At 37.2% G+C, this 24,291-nt stretch overlaps 5 protein-coding genes across 5 annotated transcripts; 2 read left to right on the top strand and 3 right to left on the bottom strand.

Annotated features, from left to right (window-relative positions):
• Positions 1–6,254: 6,254 nt before the first annotated feature.
• Positions 6,255–9,584, top strand: LOC121981764 (anthocyanin regulatory Lc protein-like). Its single transcript, XM_042534467.1, has 9 exons — positions 6,255–6,557; positions 6,797–7,051; positions 7,161–7,257; positions 7,421–7,435; positions 7,536–7,592; positions 7,704–8,300; positions 8,389–8,694; positions 8,823–9,215; positions 9,294–9,584. The coding sequence occupies exons 1-9, from the start codon at positions 6,418–6,420 to the stop codon at positions 9,366–9,368; spliced, it is 1,935 nt and encodes a 644-aa protein (XP_042390401.1). The 5' UTR covers positions 6,255–6,417; the 3' UTR covers positions 9,369–9,584.
• A 1,278-nt stretch (positions 9,585–10,862) lies between these two features.
• Positions 10,863–11,329, top strand: LOC121980016 (actin-depolymerizing factor 1-like). Its single transcript, XM_042531989.1, has 2 exons — positions 10,863–11,110; positions 11,179–11,329. Exons 1-2 carry the CDS (start codon positions 10,863–10,865, stop codon positions 11,327–11,329), a joined length of 399 nt encoding a protein of 132 aa, XP_042387923.1.
• A 1,933-nt stretch (positions 11,330–13,262) lies between these two features.
• Positions 13,263–13,761, bottom strand: LOC121981763. Its single transcript, XM_042534466.1, has one exon. It carries the CDS (start codon positions 13,725–13,727, stop codon positions 13,485–13,487), a length of 243 nt encoding a protein of 80 aa, XP_042390400.1. The 5' UTR covers positions 13,728–13,761; the 3' UTR covers positions 13,263–13,484.
• A 2,852-nt stretch (positions 13,762–16,613) lies between these two features.
• LOC121981761 (E3 ubiquitin-protein ligase AIRP2-like) lies at positions 16,614–20,270 on the bottom strand. Its single transcript, XM_042534465.1, has 5 exons — positions 19,889–20,270; positions 19,135–19,285; positions 18,957–19,023; positions 18,622–18,856; positions 16,614–17,108 (listed from the first exon to the last, which is right to left on the bottom strand). Exons 1-5 carry the CDS (start codon positions 19,969–19,971, stop codon positions 16,898–16,900), a joined length of 747 nt encoding a protein of 248 aa, XP_042390399.1. The 5' UTR covers positions 19,972–20,270; the 3' UTR covers positions 16,614–16,897.
• Positions 20,271–21,432: 1,162 nt separating this feature from the next.
• On the bottom strand, positions 21,433–23,237 carry LOC121981760 (CBS domain-containing protein CBSX5-like). Its single transcript, XM_042534464.1, has 2 exons — positions 22,821–23,237; positions 21,433–22,488 (listed from the first exon to the last, which is right to left on the bottom strand). The coding sequence occupies exons 1-2, from the start codon at positions 23,144–23,146 to the stop codon at positions 21,660–21,662; spliced, it is 1,155 nt and encodes a 384-aa protein (XP_042390398.1). The 5' UTR covers positions 23,147–23,237; the 3' UTR covers positions 21,433–21,659.
• Positions 23,238–24,291: the final 1,054 nt, after the last annotated feature.

The following is a 24,291-nucleotide window of genomic DNA, read 5'->3' as shown; positions in this document are numbered from 1 at the left end:
TGTTGTTGCGCTCGCTCAGCTTGTGCTTTCTCCTTTTGCTGCGCCACTATCTTGGCTACCCTCGCCTCGACTATAGCGTCCAACTCTTCTTGTGAGAGTACCACGGTATGTAGTCTTCCAGCCTCGTCCATTGCCTCTGCTCGGATGCAGGTGCGTTCCCACAGACGGCGCCAAATTGATCCTGCCCGAACCAGGAGTCAATGGACGCTGGGGATGTGGCGCTCCCTGCTGGATCCTCGAGTGCTCCGGCGAACCTGCAACAAAACCGAGCCGGGAGGGGTGTCCCGGCGACGGCCCTCCGACGCTCAAGTCAGGCGAGGAATAACAAAGAGGTGACTTCAAAGATTCAGACCCGCGTACCTCCGGTGAAGAAATGGAGACCTTATATAGACCTCTCGAAGGAGCCTGGGCGTGCCAATCAAAGCAATCACCTGCTTTCGATCATGCCCAGGTATGGGTCTGTCAGAAGGGCATCCATAAGGCCATATCGCTACTGTATCGGCCTCTCCATGATGTGACGGCAAGACCCTCTATCGTGAAATCTTGTGTACGGCATAATCATCAGACATGCCTTTGCTAACATCCCATATCCCGAGCCGAACGAATAGGCCGCTCGGCTAACCTTTGTATCCTCGCCCTTATCCTGGCCGAACAGACCACCCGCTCGGCCCTTCGGTTCCAGCCGAGCAGACACCCGCTCGGCCATTCCTTCGGTTCCAGCCGAGCAGACACCCGCTCGGCCATTCAGTCCTCCCGCCTTGGCGTCGGAAACTCAAGCCTATGGCTAGGTTATCTCTGGCTCCGCTCGGACCTGCTCAACTGCTTGACGCGGCCATTACCCGCTTAGTCAGCCCTCCATCTGTCCTCAGGCTGGGACCCTTCAGGAAGTGGGTCCCCCATTCTTACCGCCGGATCACCAAGCAATAGGGTTGGCCCCTATAGGAGGAGATGTGGCCGGCCATTGCTTGGTCACCAAGCAATGGTCCGACCCCCTTCTTGGACACCAAGATGGGCCTTACTTTGGATGGACTTGAGGCTCTAATGAGGCTACGACAGGGACATAGAGGAGAAATTGATTTTGGCCTTCCGATGAGCTTGAGTATCCCGTGTTCGCCCCGAACATACAACTCAAGTTCATCGATAATAACTCATTCCACTAGAGAGTTATTATAGCACTACCGCGCCAATCTCAAATTACATTATGGGCTCCTTCTTATCATGAGTGTGTTAGTCTCCCTGTGTTTAACATAACGAATGTCCACTAATTAAGTAAGTTACTGACAATTCACTTAATTAATATCTAGCTCCAAGAGTAGTACCACTCAACTTCATTGTCATGTCGGACTAAGTCCACCTGCAGGGTTTAACATGACAATCCTCATGAACTCCTCTTGGGGACATTCTCAACCTAGATGACTAGGGCACAGATTTCTTATATAATCAACAACACATTATAAGTAATATCATTTCTCAACTTATCGGGCATATTGATTTATCGAGCTAAACCTCACCCTTTGATAAGTCAAAGAAATAAATATTAAATATGTGCTTGTTATTATATTAGGATTAAGAGCACACACTTCCATAATAACTAAGGTCTAGTTCTTTTATGAAGTCAGAACAAAAAGAACTTACCTAAATGGTCCTACTCAATACACTTAGAGTGTACCATTGTAATTTATTAATCAAGATAAACTAATACTTAATTACACTACGACTATTCCGATGGTTTGTTCCTTTCCATCTTAGTCGTGAGCAACTATTTATAATTTATAAAGAACCAACAACATGATCTTCTGAGTGTGAAACCACAATCCATGTTATCTACTATATAAATTAATTGAACAATTACATTTAACAAATAAATACAGATATTGACCAATGTGATTCTTTTATTTCAAAAATAAATGTTTATAAAAGCTAAGCTTTTAGTATACACTCCAACACTACATTGATACTTTTTTATTCATCCCTTAGCTCTTTTTCAAAATTTTTAATATCTCTTTCTGTGCAACTTACCCGCCTAGGCCCTCTATACTCTATCTCTAATAACCATATTTGTTGACTAGTTGACACATTGACCTCTGAAAATTGTTAAGTCAATACTTTCTTTACTACCGAAATATTATGATGTGAGAGTAATAAATGCACCTTTGAAGGAATCGAGAGTGGATGAATGGCTTTTCATGAAATTAATAACAATCCAATTATGTCTAATTTGTTCCTTAACAAGTAAAATCTTTGACATACAACTAGTTGTAACTTCACCGCGTGTTCTAACACTTGTCCGTTGATTACCTTTTGCATATTTATTTCACTGTATTTGATTTGTATGTCATTCTTTAAAACATACAAATATTTTCTAGACAACTTTACTTGTCCTCTAATTTTTCTTGCTATTGTTTATCCTTGTGCTAAATTCGACTTCTCATACATATTGGTTATAGAATGAAAATGCATCTTCTATTAATGAGAATTCTATTCCAATTTTTAGCTTTTGATCATCTATAATTTGGGGAATCTATAGCTACCCTTCGCTGCCATTTTCTTCCATTGCTGGGGAATGTTAGATTTTTCAATTATCTGAAGTTCTTAACTAGGTTTTTTTGCAACACAAAGATTCAAACTTGTTAAGAAGAGTAGAGGTTCTATTCTAGATTACCAATCTGCTCATTACATGATAATAGATAACTCAAAAATAACGTATATAATATATTGTACAAGTTATCAGAAATTAAAGATATTGCTTAAGTATTATAATTTAAAGAATTTAAAATTTGATCCAATAATTCTTCCAAAAGTAATTTTCTCTAGTAGTATTATAAATGGATATGCTAACCAGAACATTATAGCAGCTACAAAATTGTAGCTGCTATAACGTGGTTAGATCAGAACATTGTAGTATCTATAAAATCGTAGCTGTTACAATATGGTAGGACCACAAATAAGAACATTGTAGTAGCTATGATTTTGTAACTAGTACAACATTGTATCTACTACAAAACTGTAGCATTTGGATGGAGGAAGAGGATGTTTAGAGTATGTACATGTGCGAACACACTGCAGATGAACGGCGGTAGGGAGGTAAGGCGATGCAGCACCAAGAGAGTTGATTGATAAAGATTGTGATTGGCGGTGGGGCGAGGAGAGGTGGCACGGAAGGAGTTGATCATTAAAGACGGTGAAAGACGGAATGAGGGAGTTCAAATGAGGAGGACTCAAAATGTTTGAGGTTTTTAGAAGGAAAGGGGAAAGAAGACAGAGATTTTTTTTTTTTTTTATTTTGATGGGGTACTGTTACGCTGTAGAAAAATTTTAAAAAAATATGATGAGGCATTGCTATAGTGAAAATCGCACATAGTCATGTAGCGAGAGTATGTGAGAATATCAGCTTTGTGTGTCTATATATATGCTACTCATCTTATGTACATCTAGTGTATTTTTTCTTTCACTTCCTAAAAACTAAATACTATACCTTAAATCCTAAGTTTAAAAAAAATTACACCAAATGTGTAATTAGGATGTGTAATATAAAATGGACATCATAATTCATTTGTGCATGACACTCATTGATGACCGAATGATCGAGACGTCCAAAAATAATTCGAGCACAATCATTCGGGATGCCCATATCATTTCCGCATACTCCGATCACTCAGTCACCACTGAACACCATGCACAGATGAGTATTCTGATGGGGTGTACTCAGTCGCACTGTTGATTTTTATCTTTTTATTTTTCACTACGAGTATCTTGAATTCGTGGAGTGAGAATCTCATCGTACCTCGTGAAAATAGATAAAATAAAATAAAATATAGAATTCAAATGACAAAAACTGGCAACCTTCATGTTGCTTTTTTGAGAAAACAAAAAACAAAAAAACAAAAAAAAAATCAATTGCCCTGTCGTCTCCTTGCTATGGCTACGCTTCACGTTCTGATGTTGGAAAGTAAGTTTTAGCGCGTTAACTGGTTGGTGGATTAATCACTTGTTGGATGGACTGTTATGCACGACGGTTCTCATCCTGCAGCGTGTCGGTAGGCAGAGCCAACACTGGTCCCATTAATGGAGCTAGCTTTGTTTTATGTTTTCGTTCATAAATTAAACTTAATTTTGTCGCGTGCCAAATTATTATGAAATCTTTACTTAGATATCATTATTATCCTACACTATTTAAGTTGATTCTCATTTGAATATAAACACGTGGCAATTGGGCAAGTGTGTAAATTAACTTTACGTGGCTGTCATGGTTCTTTTCCAAAGTGACATCGAGGAGGAAAATATCCATGAATGGTGAATGAACCAAACGGAGCCACGTGTCACTCGGAGAAGCATGAAATAGAAATTGAATTTTATGACATTGTGGAGTATAACTTTGTTCAATTGATCCTGTTCCAACCATCAACATGTGTTCATAGCCTTGCCAGACATATATCACTGCACTAGCTAGGATATTTACTCTCCTTAAGTGTGTTAGGTCATTCTATGTCCTCTTATGGGTGTGATGATTGAGGCATGAAATATTATTATATGAGATTTTAGGTTAAAATTTAATATATTTGAGTATTTTTTTTTATATATCTTAGGGTATCCGTAGTCGTAAATTTCTTAAGGAGGTTTATGCTCTGCCACATCATTATCACATCAAAAGTTAAAAATTTTAGGGGGCGTTTGGTTTGTGTTTTCCACGCTGTTTTCTGTTTTTATTTTCTGAGAAAATGGAAAACGCATTTGGTTTGCGTTTTCCACATTCATTTTTAAGAAAATGAGAGAGCGTTTTCTGAGAAAACGAAAAACGCGGAAAAGTCATTTTCTGAAAAATGAAAAACGCGCGTTTTTCAGAAAATGAAAATAAAAATGGGGCAAACCAAACGCACTCTTACTTTTTTAAAAAACGACTCTCTATTATCATAAAACCTCTCTTTTTTAAAAATTTCATTTTTAAAAAAATTTTCTCTCTATCCTCTCTCCATTTTTTTTTTTTTTATAAACCTGGTCCCAAGATTTTGATACAGGTTTATAAAAAAAACTATAAACTCCACCTATGTAGTGGAGGTGAGATTTATATTGAGAGATTTATAGCATACATTGCATGCTATAAACCTCCCACTGCATATGCCCTTAGTTATCTGTACTAGTAGCTAATAATTATCTGTGATTTACCTCCGTTGTGTTGACTTATGGATGAGTTGACGGGGGCGTTGGGATGAACGAATAATCTTTTACCACACATGAGGTCATTCTAAGTCCCCGTAGAGTGGTATAATGATTGAGACATAGGGTGTTGTCACATGAGATCTTGGAATCGAAACTCGACCCGTCCGAGTATACCTCTCTCCATGCCTCGACCACTTATATTAATGACTAAGAGTCACCCATAATTTACCTCCTCTGTGTTAACCTAAGGATGAATTGATGGAAGTGTTGGAAGCGAATGAATTGCTTTTTGTCACGTGAGGTAATTCTAAAAGATCATTACGATGATTATTTTTATCTTTTCTAATAATTACATGAACTGTGATTTTTTAAGTAATAAGATAGTAAAGTGCCTTCTCATTCAAGTTTCTCAGACATTTAATAATTGAGTTTCGAATATAAAGAATTAATGAATAATCTTTTTTTTTTGTTAGTTATATAAAAATGTTGAGCGTGCACTTCCTAATTTAATTTGATGGTCCGTAAAAGAAATTATGAGATTAAATCGATCATTTTCATTATTATCATAAAAAATTATATCAATTATTTGTCCATCGATACATGATATGATAATAAAAGGTAGAGCGAACTCTCATGAACTGAGAATTCGAAATGTCCATGCCACTGACTCATGATACTTGATACTGGCCATTAGTCCCTGGGGCTATGGTACATGGCAAGATATCTAAATTAATTATCATCTAGATATTCATAGTTCGATCCCTGATAAATTTATAAAAAAAATTTCCTCCAAATAAGACGTGAAATTAAAAAATACTAAACTTTTTTCCCGATTTACTCTAATAGCTAATTAGAGAATTCTAGGAAGGCGAGCTGGTCACCCAGGAGCTAGTAGGTTTATTAATTTTTTTTTTTTAATAATACTGACCATCTATCGAATTTAGGTTGATGGTCGATATAAAAACTTACGTCGGACCAAATCAGTTATCAGAATTAATCGAAGAGCTGGTGCTGGGATAACCTAGTTAATTAGCTGCTAAACAGTGCGATGTAGATCGTTCCACGACTTTGTTGAAATCTTGAAGAACAGAACCACCTTAATTAGAGTAAGTCCACATCACAAGGCTGTATTCAACGTTCCATGGACACTCTCTTTCTATGTGCAGGGGATTGCTGTGCAGTGATCAATAATAGAGCACCTCAGGAAGATCTGAGTTTTACTATCAGATTAAACTCCCAAGGCCTTTCTTTAGGTTATGTATGTGTCGTGCAATGGACGCAGACCCCCAGATGCATGGAGAATCCAGAGAGAAGCAGCTCAGGAAGCAGCTCGCTGCCACTGTGAGGAAGATCCAGTGGAGTTACGCAGTCTTTTGGTCCATCTCCAGCAACCAACCAGGGTAGAGAAGCTTCTCCAAGTTTCTCTCATTTTGATCCATCCATTAGCTAAAAAATCTCTCTCTCTGTGTCCTAGCTACTTGTTCATCTTGCTAAAGTTTGTTAGGTATATCAAACAACCATGAACAAGTTTACACAACCTAGCAGATTTGGCATGTTTTGATTCAGACTCCGACAGTTTGGTTCTGAATGCAAGTTTTGAGGTTATTTAAACTTCCTACTTTGTTGCTTGTTGATTTAGGGTCTTGGCGTGGACTGATGGATACTACAATGGTGAAATCAAGACGAGGAAGACTACGCAACCCGCCGAGCTAAATTCAGATCATATTGCCCTCCAGAGGAGTGAAGAGTTGAGAGAATTATATGAATCACTTTCGGAGGACGATAGCAATCATCACACAAGAAGGCCTTCAGCTTCATTGTCTCCTGAGGATCTCACTGATACAGAGTGGTATTACTTGGTTTGCATGTCCTTCACCTTCATTGCAGGACAAGGGTACATTTTCTTACATTTCAGCTTGTTTTCTTTGCTAAAATTCACTTATTTGTCATCTTCATGCATGTCAACCATTCCTCCCTCCATTTTAACTTCTGTTGCTGTTCAGATTGCCAGGCAAAGCCTATGCGAATGATCAGTATGTGTGGTTGAACAATGCTCAATTCACGGATAGCAAGATCTTCTCGCGCGCGCTACTTGCAATGGTGAACAGCATTAGACTACTTACTGATGAAGCTTTTTTTAAAGTTTTAGTTTAGTTAGTTCCATATCCATAGACTACTTGTAAAGTTAATATTTGGTTACTCTTCGATTATTGATATATATGCTCTTACTGTTTCTTCGACCGGTCTGTCCTACTCGATCCAGAGTGCATCTATTCAGGTACAACAACACTTCATTCTTTCAAATTTTCACCACATTGATTGAGTTATAACTTCAATCTTTTCTCCAAATTCATTTGCATCTTTGCCTCTTTTTACAGACTGTATTATGCATCCCTTTCATGAATGGTGTGCTGGAGTTTGGCACAACTGAATTGGTGAGCTTCTATTTAGCGTTTCGTTGAATAATTTTGGGCTGATCTTTCTGATCGAACGAGTTCTTTAACACTAGTAGTATCTTTCTTCAACTTGAAACAATTTTCTGAAAGATTTTGGAGGATCCAGCTTTTGCTAAGCAAATCACAAGTCTCTTGTCGGAGCTACCAGTTCCGGTTTGCTCCGAGCAATTTGTATCCACTCCTGAAATGGCTGAAATGGCCGCTAACGATCAAGTGATTCAAAATCATAATCTCGGTGACGATATAGACAATTCTATGGCCTTGGAGGATGAAACTTGGGACATGGAAAGCCAAAACCCACTGGAGATTAGCCCGGCGCAATTTCCTTTCACTCTTTGCTCATATGCAGCTACTAAAGATGAGGCAGAGAAGTTCCATTTTGATATCAGCGAAGAACTAAACATTGGTTCTCCCGGTGATGGTTCAAAAGAGTGCTTCCAAACTCCACAACTCGACGATCTGTTTGAAACGAATGGGCTAAATTGCATGTCTCAGACTGAAAGCGAACATTTTGTGCATGATGAATTCAGTAATTGCCTCCATGGTTCTCTAAACTCGAACGAGTATGCTTCATTGTCCTTCGTTGATGCCCAACGGCTTCTTTCTTTGGCGACCAATGGGGTTCAAGATGGCGACGACTTACACTATGCGAGGACACTTGGTAGAGTTTTATGCAACTCAAAACAGGTAAAATCATGGAGCTAGCCAGCCTCCTTAACATCTCAATGAATGCAAGGAAAATTCATTGTCGATTGCGTTATGGTTATCCAAACAGGTAAAACCAGTCTCATGCTTCTCAAAGCTTTCTCACAAATCGAGTTTTATTGCCTGGAGAAGTGGCTCGAACAACACAAAGCCATTCAACGCCGAGCCACAAAAGCTGTTGAAGAAGATTATAATCAATGGAGAAAGGTTGCTCAATGGCTGCTTTCTAAATTGTCAAGAAGAACATGGTTTATCGGAGAATTTTTCAAAGGAAGGATGGCCAGGCGCAACCCGTGCTTTGTCGGAGAGAAAGAGAAGGGAGAAGTTGAACGAGAAATTTGTGGCTTTGCAATCACTGATTCCTTCCATTAGCAAGGTGAATGCCTTACCCAAAGAACATTTATAATCTTCATCGATTTACATTGTTGATACTAACTGATGAGGTTACACTTGAAGCTCGATATCCTTGAACAATTAAATTGTTACTCCATCTTTCTTCATCAGATTGACAAGGCATCCATCCTTGGTGACACAATTGATTACCTGAAATATCTCGAGAAAAGAGTGCAGGAGCTGGAATCCTGCAACAAGTCGGACGATCTTGATGTAACTGAGAGAACATCCGACAACTATGGCAACAAAGCCATCACCATCGGCAGGAAGGCCTTGGCACACAAGCGCAAAGCTTCAAATTTCCTCGAAGCAGAAGCTGAACATGGCCCGATCGGTGTCAATGTCACCTTCAATGAAAAAGAGGTCAAGGTAGTGATGCATTGCCCATGGAGGGAATGCCTGTTGCTCAAGATTGTAGAATCTATGGGAAACTTCCATTTGGATCCTGTATCAATGCAGTCTTCAATCGTCGACGATGTTCTTGCACTGACTATAACATCCAAGGTTCGGTTAGTTAAATCATTCGAACATTTTGTAGTCTTCACTTAGATTACTAATCGTTGTTGTTGGTGTTCAATGCAGTTCAGAGGCACCACTGTGGCCTCACCAGGAATGATAAAAAGATCACTGCAGAGTGTAATTTGTACACGCTTGTGATGGAGCTGCAGTTAGATCTGTAATGGTGAATTGAGTTTTGCAGCATTGCCAAATCTTTGACAGGTTAAATCATTCCATTTGTATTAGCTATGCATCAATTTCATCACTAGATTCAATCCGCAATGTCGAGATGTTTGTATAAATGCTGCCTGTGTACATTAATTCCTTGGCTTTCTGTTAGTTCTTTCTTAAAAAAAAAGCTATTTAGGGTTTCAATCCACACACTTCCATGAATATTATCATGTTTTTTAAAGCTTTATTAACTGGTTTACATACTATTTCTTACACTAGAATATACTTCTCGCTGACTCTATGAACTAGCTAAATTAAATTTATTCGTATTAATATTTCCATTTGGTGTTTTATAAATCTTAGAAAAAGAAAATGAGTAAACCTATAATGATGAATTTTCAGATTAAAAAAAATCATGTAAGGGTGAAGCATTTTAATTTTTCATATAATTTTTCAGACAATAGTTTGAAAACGTATTTCATAGTTATTTTCTTTGAAATAAATTTCTAAAATATGCAAAGATCAAAATTCTCTATTTAATTATTTTGTAATATATAAATGACTATACCATATAACATTTCATATTCAGTGCACAACATTATATATGATTTAATAATATGATTTCATCATATTTTTCTCATATTCTTCATTTCTAGGAGCACAAATTTTCTGGTCCGCAAATTGCGGATCAAGAAATGGTCCACTTTTTTAGACCATTGATTTGGATGGACCCCACCTACTTAAAGGTGGAGTTCATCTAAATCAATGGTCCTCATGTAATGGACCATCCTTTGGTCTACAATTTGCGGACCAGAGGATCCCTACTCCATTTCTAGGGTGAGCATTCGATTAATTCGGTCCATAAATTAATTGAATTAACTTAAAACTGATTTAGTATTGGCTAACCGAATCAAATCAAAATTTTACTAAAATTAAATTAATCGATTATTTCGGTTAACCGAATTAATTAAATTTGTTTAAAATAATAATAAAAAGAATTTATATAAAATTAATATCAAATTAACCTAATTAGTCGATGTTATTTAACTTTGACTAAATCACATTGAAAGAAATTTATATTTTGTTTTCTTAATCTTAATTTTGATAAGGAAATAATTAAGCACTTCCAAAACGTGGCACCATGCAATAAGCATGAACCTCCCTCCCTCCACCAATTCCTCCTACAAATTCTCTCCTCCCTCCTTCCCTTTTCCCTCTTCCCCACCTTCAATAGCTCATAAAGGAACCCTCCCTTCGTTCCTTCCTCCTCTCCCCCCTTTTAATCCTTTCTGGATCTCGATCGGGCTCCTTGTTCTTCCCACGACACGAGCCATGGTGAGCCAACCACCTCTTTCTATAGGTTTCATAAGCCTTTTGTTATATGTTTTCGTTTTGTGGATGATCTCTGTGTTTTTGATTTTTTTTTTTCTTCTTCTTCTTGGAATCACAATGCAAAACACCTAGGCGAATTCAGCCTCCGGAATGGCGGTGCACGATGATTGTAAGCTCAAATTTTTGGAGCTAAAGGCAAAGAGGAACTTTAGGTTCATTATATTCAAGATCGACGAGAGGATTCAACAAGTGATTGTAGAGAAGTTGGGCCAACCAGATGAGAGCTACAATGACTTCACTTCATCCTTCCCGGCAGATGAGTGTCGCTATGCTGTCTTTGACTTTGATTTCGTCACAGATGAGAATTGTCAAAAGAGCAAGATCTTCTTCATATCTTGGTATGAAAAATCACTCAGACATATCAACATACTTTAGACTTATAAGGCATCATTGTTCATCTCTATAGGGCACCTGATTCGTCAAAGGTGAGAAGCAAGATGTTATATGCAAGTTCGAAAGACAGATTCAAGAGGGAGCTTGATGGGATCCAAGTCGAGCTCCAAGCAACCGATCCAAGTGAGATGAGCTTCGACATTGTCAAGAGCCGAGCTATATAAGACTATCTATCCTCACATCCCCTTCTAATTTAAGTTATGTCTTCATTACTTGATTATGATTATTAAGTCATGGACTTTAATGCTATGTATTGAATTAGGTTACTAAACCATGTCAACGAATTCTATTTGCCCCATCATCTTATTTATTTCTTCATGGAATACACTGAGGCTTTTGAATGTCATTGCAAATTGGTTTTTTATTTGTAAACTAGAGATCAAGACACAAGATTTGATATCATTCTCCACCAATTCATCCTTTAATTTTAAGAGAATAATTACATGTCTTCTGGTGGATCAACAAAGTAAAGTCACCATTGGCCAAGGCCGGCTCAAGGCATAGGCCACTAGGGCCGGCTCAAGGCATAGACCACTAAGGTCTATGCCTAGGGTCTCTATTTTATTGGGGCCATATATATATATTATTTTATAAATATATTGAATTTGAATAGTAAATATTTTAAATTATGGTTAAAGTAAATTTGAATCAAGATTTATTTTAATTGATAATTTTAATTTTTTTATTAATCAAATCAGATTTAGTCAATAATTTTTTTAAAAAAATTTTACTAGTTAAATTTAGATTGGATTAATAATTTAAATTTTTTACTTTAAAGTTAGATTTAGTTGTTAATTAATTTATTTATTTTATTATAATTTATTAGGAATTTTAAATTTTTTATTAATAAATATTTAATTTACTAACATAAATTAAGTTTGATTAATAAATTTAAAATATTTATTAGTTATACTTATTAGTAATTGATATATTTTTATAAAAATATTTTTAAAAGTCAAAAGCATATTTAATATTGTACTATTATTTCTCTATAAATTTTATTTTATTTTTCTTTCATCTCCTTCATTATCATTTTTCTATTGTTTCCATTATGGCTCATCTACAAGTTATGCACTCTTTTTTTTTTTTTAATTCATCATCAATGCTTACTCGCTAAATTTTCTGACTAAATAAATTTGATTGATAATTTTTCAAAATAAAATTGATAAAAGACAGCTCGATGCATAAAGTTTCAGCTAATATAGAATCCAAGGAAATGATCTATCATAAGCAGTGTTTATATTTACTACTCAAATATGTTATCTCTAGTTTTATACAATTAAAATTTAGTTTTATTACTTTCCTTCGTCAAAATTAAAATTGATAGATAAAAAATTTTAAGATAACAATTAAAATGTATATTAATAGTATTATTATAATTTATTACTCATTTTAATATTTTTAACATTTTATTGATGAAATTTAATTTTATTTATTTAATAAAAATATTTATTAGATAAATATATATTTTTTTAATAAATTATGTTGGAAAGTTTAACATAAAAGAATTTTTATTTTTTAAATTTTACTAATAAAAAAGTGAGACCTAATTAGTAACATAACTGTTTCAGATTGTGAAAATAACTTTTTACAATGTATAAATTATCCTTTTAAATTTTACTAATAAAATTAAATATCCTTAATAATATTTTATAAAAAATTAATATTTATTAAAAAAGAAATTTATTTTTAAAAAATATTATTTATTTTAAAAAACATTAATGGTTTAAAAAAAAATCTGCCTAGGGCCTCCAGAATCGTTGAGACGGCCTTGCCATTGGCCAATACGAAGTAGAAGCAACGATTGGAGAAATGGATATAGAAGAACAAGGGATTTTGAATTAGTTGATGACAAACGATCAGTTTTAACGATCGCTCATCTGGACAGGAAACCAATATGATCAACGGAGCTTAAGCGAAATCTTTTTCTTCTTCTTCCTTTAAGATTACCAGATTGATTTCAATTTGTATGATCTAATTTGGAGCGCAAACATCATATAGGGAGACTTTTTCTAGGAGGCATCTTGCTTCAGACAAGATCTAGAAACAAAAAATCACAAGCAAAAAAGCCACAGAATGAATAAAAAGACGAAGAACTTAAAGCATAGAGGGTTTCTTTCATAGCAAATGTAATATTTCGATGATCGTCAGGTTCAAAAGATCAAGATTTTAGGGCAAATAGAGATCCACACATCGGAACATGGAACCAAAATGTAAGATAGCAGAAAAGCATGGAGACTAACTCTTACAGGAACCGATCGATTTGAAGGATTTAGGGGTACTCACGGCATGAAGATGGGCACAGATCGTGGAGGCAGATCAGAGTAGGGAGGGTTTGGGATCCTCGTCGTCGTGGAGAACGGGCTTGGTAAGCACGAGGGGGCGTTCCTTCGCCTCCTCGAGCTCGTCGGAGTCGTCCTCGGTGGTGCTGAGGTTGATGCAAGAGCAGCGCTCAAGGGAGGCGAAGAAGGCGGACACGACGCTGGCCCCGACCCAGCTCGCGATCCCTCCAAGCCGCTCGTAGGTCGTCCCCATCTCTCCGGAATTCTCCTCCGTCGCCATACCCTGATTCGGCTGCGGAACGCTGATAAATACAAACGGCGAGCTTCTTTCTTCTTTTTTTTTTCACTTCGCCCTTCGTATTTTATCTATTTACAAAATGGCGTCATCCTCACCCACAAAACATACGACGGAGGACAAAAGTACAAAAGCGTCTATTATTTACCTTTTTCTATTAAAATGAATTGGGTGCCTTTACTTGTTGAAAGTAAAAAATCTGAAATACCTTAATTCATTTTAATTTTAGGATTTAAATTACGGTAATTTATCAAAGGATACGTGTAGAGATCTAAATTTACCAAAAAAATATACGTTACTTTAGTACTTACTAAAGAACGCAATGTATTTTCTATTTTATTCTTCTGACAAATCTTACAACCAATGTAATTTTTCCTCTCCGCTCTTCTATTTCCTCTCTTTCTTTTCCATGTGCACATGTATAATATAGGCATGATATATAAATCATATCATACACATAAAGTTTAGAATTTAGTTGATTTTTTGATAACATTTTAATATATTTGGAGAAGTCGAAATAATCAATAGATGACATATTTGAATTCTTTGTAACCCATAAATCAATAAAAATTTATCCATTATTTATTTTGACTTCTACGGAAGTGTAAAATTATAATAATGATGAATTGGCAAAAATCCTCATGCGTGCGCTTGATATAAATCATATCAGGCCCAACGTATGGGATTATTTTGTTGATTCTTTCTTATTATATTTTAACATCTTTTAGAAGTTGAAATAAATAATAGATAGTGTATTTGAACTGCTTGCAATACCAGAAATTTACAGGAACTAAAATGGGTGCAATCGGAGCTCACTATGTCCATCAGTGGGTTTTGACCGAAACCTACTGATTGACTTAGAGACTCAGATTGCAACCATTTCAAGTCTTGTGGATTTCTAAAATTACAAGGACTCCAAATATGATCTCCATTATTATTTTTGGTATTCCTAGTGGTGGACCAGAAGTTTTAAAAAACCTAAATCTCTCTCTCTTTCTTTCTTTTTTATTTTTTCTATTGTTAGACCTGATATCTCCTGATATCAGGCCCACATTTGACCCTGATATGGGGAGATAGTAGGCCCAATAACAAAAAGAAACAAAAGAGAGATTTAGATTTTTCAAAATCTTTGGCTCGCCACTGGGAATGTCGAAGATAATAATAGAGAGTATATTTGGACTCCTTATAATTTTAGAAATCCACAGGACCTGAAATGACTGCAATTTGATGTATCTAAGTCAATCAATGGGTTTTAGTCAAAATCTACTGATGGACCTAGAGAGCTCCGATTGCACTCATTTCAGTTCCTATGGATTTATGATGTTGCAAGGAGTTCAAATATGCTCTCCATTGTTATTTTCGACATTCATAGTGGTCAACCAGAGGTTTTGAAAAATCCAAATCTCTCTTTCTTTCTTTTTTTCCTTTTTTTGTTGTTAGGCCTGATATCTCCCCATTTCAAGCCTATATTGGGCATGATATGGGGAGATATCAAGCCCAACGTGGACCTGATATCTCTTCATATCAGGCCCAACAACAGAAAAAAAAAAAGGAAAAAAAAATAGTAAGAGAGAGATTTAGTTTTTGCAAAAACTCCGATATGATATTATGAATGCCAAAAATAATAAATGGAAAGTATATTTGTACTTCTTGTAATTTTAGAGATCCATAGGACCTGAAATGGCTGTAATTTGAGATCTCTAGGTCAATCAGTAGATTTCGGTCAAAACTCATTGATCGACCTAGATACCTTAGATTGCAATCATTTGAGGTCTGTAGATTTCTAAAATTTCAAGGAGTCTAAATATGCTCTCTATTGTTATATTCGACATTCCTAGTGGTGACCAGAGGTTTTAAAAAAAATCTAAATATCTCTTTCTTTCTTTTTTTCCTTTTTTTTTCCTCTGTTGTTAGGCATTGGGCCTGATATGAGGAGATATCAGATCCAACGTGGGTCTGATCTCTTATAACAGGTTTGAGAAAAAAAAAATAATAATAAAAAAGGACGGGAAAGAGAATATACGTTGCATGCCTAGTAGAAAAGGGAAGAGAGAAATCAATTAAATTTATCAGGAGGATAGAATAGGAAGACCACTGTAAAAAGATATGCCCTTTAGTTAATACTAAAGTAATATGTACTTTCTGGTAAATTTAAAAATCTAAGTACGTCTTTTGATAAATTACCTAATTTTAAATTATAAACATTGACGATTAATTTTATAACATATAGAAGAGTGTAATTAACGAGAACAAATCCTTTGGAAGAGTGTAATGGACCATTTGATTCATTGATCCATTATGAATCCTATTTCTTAAACAAGCAGGATCTATTTACATAGATCAATCATCGTTTATGATTTATAAAGTACGGATGAAAGGATCCTGTCTCTTAATTAACTTATTTGAAAATGATAATATAATTAAAACAATATTTTAATGAGTAAAATAAACTAAAAAAATTCATCACACCGAATACTATTACACAGAACTCGATCAAGTGATGTAACGGCTTATTGCTAACTTCTACCGGATAACTATTACAAAGTACTCGATCAAGGGATGTAACGGCTTATTGCTAACTTTTAGACATTAATTGTTATATGATTGTTTTTTATAATGGGTACAAGCTACTGGCTAACTGCTTTTCCAACAGTGAAAAACCACGCTAAAAGAGCCACAGAAATGACAGTTTGATAATAACTACAACTATTTTAAAATTATTTTAATTAATTTAACATGATTTTACTAAAACTAATAAAAAATATTTTAATATAATAATTACAGAATTTAAAATTTATTAAATAAACAATGCACATGGAATATTTCATTAATTAAAAATAAAAGAGTATTTATATGTATATGGTTAGTAGATGTAAGAATTCATCAAGCAATGTCATTTGCACCAAATAACGTTTACTGTTTGACACCGAGATAGATATGTATTTACAGACAGACTTCGTCAATATTTTTTACAAAGTGCCGGAGACGCACCAATTGAGCTATCGAAGTTGATCAGCTGCTTAAAAAGTAGCAGCAGCTTCTCCCAAACTCAAATTGGAATGACCTCCAAAGCACAAGATCAAATGACCTAATTGACCAGACCGCCACTAGCAAATGTCATTGCTGGAAATTTGGCACTGCGTTGTTTGAAACAGTCACCTAATGTGAGAATCGTATGAATCGAAGACAGAATCTGGAAAAACTATGGGCAACTTCTTTATGTACAAGATCAACTGCCTAATGTTTTGCTGCGTCACAGTTTCCATGTCAACTGTATCTCGGTTTCCGATGAACACCCATAGATCACCGGAGTTCACTCGCTTGAGGTTCCCGCGGCAGAAGGGGCACAACTGTGAGCGTGAGTTCCTGAAATGAAAGAAACACAAGTATCAAAATACAGAATGTAGGCTATCACAGAGGTTTTCTAAACAGATTAAGTTGAACCAGTAGGCTTATCAAACTCACAGTCCTATGGAATTGCTGAGCATGGTGTTAAGACTAAAAAGTATGTAGGCCATTACAGAGGTTGATTTACAAGCTTGTTAACCTTGGTTTGTATGTAAATGCTTCTATGAACTTCGCTGGCTTGGTTTTTTAAGAGAGTGCAATGCATACAGATGATCTAATATATAGATTTCTAAAATTCTAGACAAGTACCACAGTTTTGATCTTTTGATGATTAATTGAATGAGATTATGAAAAAGCATATGAACAATGAATATTTGCTCACTTCTACAATATAAGAATAGTATTAAACTAGTTACAATCGAAGAAAAGAACACCCAAAGTGAGTGGTAGTTTTTATTTGTTCCAAGCTTCTTATCTCATAGGTGCTGTAACTAAAAAAAGATTGTGGGAGGGTCTTTCAGGGGACGAAAACAAATGATCCAAAGATCTTGATATATGAATAAAAAAAATAACTTTGGGTTAGTTACCCAAGTTGCTGATTCATTCATAAAGAAATAGGGGAATGTTGCAAGAGTCTAAGGGACAGCAACCGCCCTCACAAGCAAGGTGTTGTCAGACTATGACTACCATTGTTGTATGTCACACGAACAAGGTACCACAATCAAGTTCGAGAATATTATCCTTATCTAACCATTGATCTCTCTGAGAACATCAGATTCCTTCATATGGCCTCTAGACCAACCAAGTAACGATATTTTTCCATTGTAATCATCTCCCTCCCCTTCCCTACTGAAAGCTACGAGGACAGTTGAAGCTTGAAGTCGCAACCATGACATGCTTAGACTTGGGACTGAGACTAGAATTGGGATGTGGTCTCCTATTTGAGATGATTAGTGAGTCTCCATGACTATGCCATAACTCATTCTCTACCTGGAAGCATACAACTTACAGCCTTGTTTGAAGCAAGGGCAGAGGTTAACAATCAATAAATACCTCTCATCAGGGCGGCAAGGTTAGCAGTGACAAACAAGTGAGTTACCGACAACACAAATGACAAGGAAATAGTGAAATTATTTGTGGTGTCAATGGCCTAAATACACCTGTCACAGTGACAAAAGCCAAGATGAGAGGATGAGTCATAAACAAATAAACACGGCACTATGAACCATGCCAAGATAGTAGAGAGGGTAAAATTATGAAGGATACTGAGACAAATCATCTTTTGAAGTAGAAATATTGGGTGCCAGATAATCAACCTCACTTGCAAATGACTTGAATATTGTGGGAAACAAGCAATTTTCACAACCTCACTCAGTGCATCTTGTGAAGCTATGTTTGCAAACATGGAGTCTACAGGATATTAAGGGTTTCACTTCCAGTCTAAGTTGTCATCCCAAGGTTTGTCACAAAAATTTGTATCTCAAGACAAGAACCTGCAGAAGCGAAAGAAGAAAAAAACAAATACTTTTACCATTCTTTGTAACATTTCATGCACATTGCATGGCAGCAATTGGGCAACACAATTTTACTGTTCAACTCCATGCAAATCCCACATTCCTCTTCTCTTTCAGCATCTATTTCAGAGAAGCATTTCCTTTCTTCCTCATCTTTTCGCCTAAATCGTTCCATGCATGCTGCCTTTTGCTTTTTGTCTTCCATATCAGTGATACCATTTTGTAGTTGAAGCAAAGAAGGGAAAATCACAGCTGCAAATAAGCACCAAAATAATTAAAAGTATGTAGGCACTCATCGAGAATAGAAAAAGTCTCTCAAACATCAATCAGTGAGATGCAGTGGTGCACTCACCGTAAAACTCTCTAATGGTAGCTTTTCTTTCACAAGTCAACATGGTTGTGGAGCCATCAGCGTGAACCTGTACAACATGAGTTCTTTGATGAAGAACACAGATCAAAAGGTGAGGTAATTAATTGGGAATATGAAAGCATTTTCAAATCTTGTAAAGCAATGCAGCAGAATTCGAGACCTTGTATATCATAATTCTCAAGAGTCCTAGTGCCCCAGCCAGGCTACAATCTGTCCATTGCACTAGAAAAAGAAATAAATGTGCAGTTGGACTGTATGACATACGCATTTGAAGACATGCACCATCATACTCTGTTGGAAAATCTGAAGCCCTGCGAATTGAAAGAAGCATAAGAAGAATGTAGGCAAGTGAAAAGGAATTTTCCCTCCCCCCATAAAGGTCGAGAAGGTAGCCATTGCATTTAATACAAGCAAAGATTGACAAATTTAAAAAGGACAAAGCAGTATAGCAATAGCAGCTCAAAGAATACTGAACGTCATCCAGAAATGGCGAGAACACAAGCTTGATAAACTTGTCTTCCATGCTCACAGCTTATCATATTTCAACAAACACCATCGTTGGAGTTCTGTTTTCCTAATTTTAACAGAACCCAAAAGCTGGGGATTTTTAGAATGCAGGTGAAAAAAAGATATTTTCGGCATCCATATCAAGAAATCATCAGAAAAATTCAATTAAAAATTTAATTATTTTATTCTGGTAAAATCACACACACACACAGGGCTAAAGAAGACTAGATATGCCTAATTAAACTGGCTTCGTTTGAATTCTGAGGAAAACAACAGGAGTAGCACATAAAAAGAGCAAAAATATTACTAGAAAACTACACAAAAAATCAAACGCCGCAGTTAACCCTAACCGACACCAAAAACAGACTGAGAAAGAAACAAATATTAGCAGCCATAGAAGAACATACAAAGTGTTCGCGTGCTGAATATCGGCTTCGAGAACCTTCAGCGAGTCCTTGAACGATTTACGCATAGTTCCTCCTGGCAACATCTTCTCTCTCCCCAATCATCCAAAGGAAACAAAGCACCAAAGGCGGGCCTCCGTGGTCAACAAGTCCCAAAGTCAACTTCTTCTTCCCCAGCGCCAACTACACTCTTCCCTCCAATAACCCTAGCAGAAGAGCCGCCTGCTTCTGCACTTTCTCTCGCTCGCTTTGATCTCACAGTTGATGATCGGAAAAGGTCTAACCTTGACTGGAACAAAGAGGGTCAGCACAAAACACAAAAAAACAACAACAACAACAAAAAAAACAAAAAAGAAGGCGGAAAACAGAAGGAACCCAGGTGGACGGCTGCGGATGCTCCCGGTGCATCACGATTCGGGATTTAAAGATAAGCTCAAGCGGGAGGCGCGCGCTCGACGAGACGGCCGCGCGGCGCGGACCCACTTCGTACCTTCGAGTGGCTCAGTGGGACCCGCCAAGTTGGTGCCAGTGGGGCCCGTATTGGTGCCCAACCCTTATCCACTACGTGTAGATATTTCAACTCCACGTCACATCTCACTTCTCGCTGACTTTCTTTAGAGACTTTAAAACACCCTCTTCCAGCCACCCACTATTCAACCTTTTCTTTCATTAGACACACACTTCGGGCCCACGATAAAGACCGGTAGACTCATCAGAAGATCGACAGGATCCGGGGAAAGCCTGGAAGCTGGTTCGGAGATGTGACCGGTTCTGATGCAAAGAACCTTAACAAATAAAGGATATACTAATTTAACGGGCTTCAGACTTATTTGGGCCTCTCTCATCGAATTGGCCCATTTTTCTAAATATTTTATTCTAGGATCATTTTTAGTGCCATTTTGATAAATAAAAATAATATCACTTTTATTTCATTTGGAGGAAAGCTTGTTTGACTAGAGAACGTACAGGATAAATTTTTATTGTTTCAGTATCAGATTAAGTGCTAAATTTTTATGGCCTCGTGATGCAATGATATATCTTGCGCCAAAGTAATCAAATCAGTTACACAAATGATAAATCTTATGCATCATTGAAATCCTTCAATCTTAATTGTGCCCAGTAGGTATCTGTGGTGGATAAGGTTATTAAGTATCTTTGCAGCTATGCATGCATCATATGGATTGTTCAAATGCACAGAGGATCCCATCCCTATCGATTCTTTCTGGCTCAGTCTCTCTACTGGTTCAACAATTCAGAGGTGGCTATTTTCACAGCATTTTGAACTTTGAGCCGAGGCAGCTCCATCAATGTCAATCAGCAGTCTTATAAAACTGAAAAGGAACAAAAAGGGTAGTGTGTGCTTTTAGATCTGTCTTCTTTTTTTCTCTTGTCACTTTGCTGCCTTTTGCATAATGACAGTGGGCTACGGCAGGGTTCCCAGCTGACAAATGTGCCTGCTGCATGTGGTAGAAAGCTATCCTGTAATCAAACTATCAGAGTGGCTCCAACAAAATAGCAGTCCAAAGTTAAGTTGTTGGGCAGATCAGTTCAACATAACACAGATATCAATAATACATAACAGACAAGGGTTTTGAAATACATATTTATGAGATGGTAGATGATAAGTGGATATGAACCCCAAGAACTTTTGGAATGCGAGGAAACCTGAAGAAGAGACAGATCAGTGGAAACACCACACTAGAAAAAACTGAAGGGTGGAAGAGCGAAGCAATGTTTGGGAATGGATAACTCTTTGCCATGCCAAAAGGCTGGGTCATGGCAGAAGCTGCTCCCTGAAGACCCTGAGCATGTCAGAGAAGTTGACGACACCGATAAGACCGTAGTTATCTTCGTCGACGACCCATAGGTAGCTCACTCGATGAGCCAGGGCCTGAGCCATTGCAGCCACCAGGGAGCTTCCTGGGTGGCACACCTCCGGCTCTTCGGATCTTCTCGCCGTGGACAAGCTCCTTGATTTGATCCTCCGCAGCCGCTTTCCCCCAGTAGACTCCTCGTCGGAGGACGAGGAGGTGGTGGAAGGCGAGGATGAGTTTGAGTAGGAGGACAACTCGTCTTCTATTAGTTCGAGCATCTCCTGCAGGCCCTGCTCTTTGAGTCTGGCTTTGATTGCGCGCACAAGGTACTCGGGTGGGGAGCCGTAGTAATCGATGAAGACCATGAGGTCGCTCGCCGTGAGGGTGGCAATGGCCGCGGCCGCGGTGAGCGTCGCGTCGCAGGCGGAGAGAGCGGAGGGGGAGATCTCGCCCAGAAGGCGGCCATTGTCGGTGACGACCGCGACGGCTGCCTGGTCGGAGAGGGCGCGGCGGATGAGGGGGAGGATGGAGAGGCCAGGCTCGTCATTGCGTAAGGAGAGTGCGTCGGCCGGGCGGACGAGGCCGAGTGCGTCGATGGAGAGAGCGGCGATGTGTGAGAAGAGGGCGATCGAATTGAGGAAGTATCGAACGAAGTCCTCATGTGTCAGCCAACAGAAGTCGGAGGCGCCGCCACCACCGCTAGAATGGATTTTCCTTCTGCCGGCGTAGCGAATGGGGACAACAAGGTTCTGCGCCCCGTCAAGTATCAGATCAACAGCTTCCAACAATCTGCCCCAAAAAAACAAGAACAATGAATCTTTCAGTACTTAATTTGAAAAAAAAAAAAAAAGAAGAAAGAAAGAAAGAAAGAAAGAAAGAAAGGTGATACGACCAAATCAGATCGAGTGGGGCAAAACCAAGTGCACAAATTCAAGGTTCAGCATCTAAATGAAAACGAAGGATGATGATCATCCAAAAGTAACATTTTCGATTAACGAAAGTTCTTTTTTCGGATCTCACGACAATGTAGTTCTAATCGATCCATTTCCTTTCTCCTTTTTTTTCCAAAAAAGACAAAGAAAACACGTTTTTACCAAATCATCGACGAGGAAAAAGAATACCCAGAATGCGGCTCGACGTGCCAAACAAAGCCGGCGTCCTCGGAAAGGAGGGCGGAGACGGGCCGCTCGAGAGCGGCTGCCGGCGACGCTAGGTTTCCGTCCGAACAGAGGTAGCAGATGATGTCGGCGACGGAGATCTTCCCAAAAACGGTCTTCTTCTCCGCAACGTCCCCGCCTCCACCGGACACACCGAGCTGGCGTTCGCCAGATCTTCTGAGTGCGATTAGGGCTTCTCCGACGGTGATCGCCGATAGCGGCAGCGTTCTCAGCGCTGGCTTCCCGATGCAGAGGTCCGACACCTCATTCGACACCAATCCCACTGCCATGCACCGGAGAAACTCGAAAAATAAAATCCCAAACAGCAAGAGAGAGAGAGAGGGAGAGGGCAGCGAGCGAACGAACGAGAGAGAGAGAGAGACTGACGGAGGAAGACGACGCACCTAATGGGTATAAATAGATAGGCGATCAAAAGAGCAATTTCTCGATATAGCGAGCAAATTTCAATTTGCCTTACAAAATTTATACAATTTGCCAATTCGTCCTGGATGGTTGTTAAGATAAATTTTTTCCTAAAAATATATTTTCATAAATTTAAAATTATTTTAAAAGCCCTTTTAAAAATATTCTAAGATTTCTATTATACCAAAATGTAACTATTTTTTATTATTAAAATGTCTCAGGGACATTTTTGAGGATAAAATAATATTTGATATGAGAAAAATTTTAAAGAGTTTTTTTGTGTTTTTTTAATATTAATTAACTTATCGAATTTAGCTCATTAAATAAAAATTAATCATTCCCGTTGGTTCTTAGTCTGTGCTATTAATTTGTTGGCTTTGTGGTAGATAACCATTGGTTAATTCGATCCTGTCCATAACGGTACTATCCTCACCCCTCTGGGATCTGTGGGGCCCACCCCCATGATCTCCTTGTGAGGGGTGAGGGCAGTGCCCTTAGACCATCTTCAATCGGTGTTTTTTTATATCATTTTGATATAAAGGAGATACCAAATTTTTTCCAATAGAGATGCCAAATTTTACATCAAAATGGTACAAATATGAATTTTTTAAATATGATATATTATAATATTAAATTTATATTTAAAATATTCTTAAATATTTTAAATTAATATTATTTAATTTAATTTATTATGTAAATTTTATATATTATAAATTTATATTAGTTATTAACTTAAATAATTAATATTTAAAATATTTGTTATATTACTAAGATTATAAATATATTAAAATTTATAATATTGATAATTTCATAACAAACACACAATTAAAGTTCATAATGATGTATTATTAATGAAGTGTTATTTGTCTTATGAAAATATTTTTAAAAAATTATTTAAATTGTTTATGATAATATATTATCTTTAAATATTAAATATTAGTATGTTTATTAAATTAATTCTAACAAAATTACAAAATACTCATTTTAATTTTCTTTAACTAAAAACATAATA

This window comes from Zingiber officinale, chromosome 5A (genome assembly GCF_018446385.1).
Source record: "Zingiber officinale cultivar Zhangliang chromosome 5A, Zo_v1.1, whole genome shotgun sequence".
NCBI lineage: Eukaryota > Viridiplantae > Streptophyta > Magnoliopsida > Zingiberales > Zingiberaceae > Zingiber > Zingiber officinale.
The sequence above is the reverse complement of the archived record's forward strand: the minus strand, read 5'-3'. Positions and strand labels throughout refer to the sequence as shown.

What these genes read in the sequence shown, in the direction of transcription:
- LOC121981764 (XM_042534467.1), top strand. Translation starts at nt 6,418, where the DNA reads ATGTGTCGTGCAATGGACGCAGACCCCCAGATGCATGGAGAATCCAGA. An exon ending in AGTTTGGCACAACTGAATTG is followed by an intron (nt 7,593 to 7,703) that starts GTGAGCTTCTAT and finishes ATTTTCTGAAAG; the next exon opens with ATTTTGGAGGATCCAGCTTT. An exon ending in TGATTCCTTCCATTAGCAAG is followed by an intron (nt 8,695 to 8,822) that starts GTGAATGCCTTA and finishes TTTCTTCATCAG; the next exon opens with ATTGACAAGGCATCCATCCT.
- LOC121980016 (XM_042531989.1), top strand. Translation starts at nt 10,863, where the DNA reads ATGGCGGTGCACGATGATTGTAAGCTCAAATTTTTGGAGCTAAAGGCA. An exon ending in AAGATCTTCTTCATATCTTG is followed by an intron (nt 11,111 to 11,178) that starts GTATGAAAAATC and finishes TCATCTCTATAG; the next exon opens with GGCACCTGATTCGTCAAAGG.
- LOC121981763 (XM_042534466.1), bottom strand. Translation starts at nt 13,727, where the DNA reads ATGGCGACGGAGGAGAATTCCGGAGAGATGGGGACGACCTACGAGCGG.
- LOC121981761 (XM_042534465.1), bottom strand. Translation starts at nt 19,971, where the DNA reads ATGTTGCCAGGAGGAACTATGCGTAAATCGTTCAAGGACTCGCTGAAG. An exon ending in ATTCAGCACGCGAACACTTT is followed by an intron (nt 19,286 to 19,888) that starts GTATGTTCTTCT and finishes TTCAATTCGCAG; the next exon opens with GGCTTCAGATTTTCCAACAG. An exon ending in ATGAAATGTTACAAAGAATG is followed by an intron (nt 17,109 to 18,621) that starts GTAAAAGTATTT and finishes CTTTCATTTCAG; the next exon opens with GAACTCACGCTCACAGTTGT.
- LOC121981760 (XM_042534464.1), bottom strand. Translation starts at nt 23,146, where the DNA reads ATGGCAGTGGGATTGGTGTCGAATGAGGTGTCGGACCTCTGCATCGGG. An exon ending in CACGTCGAGCCGCATTCTGG is followed by an intron (nt 22,489 to 22,820) that starts GTATTCTTTTTC and finishes TTTTTGGGGCAG; the next exon opens with ATTGTTGGAAGCTGTTGATC.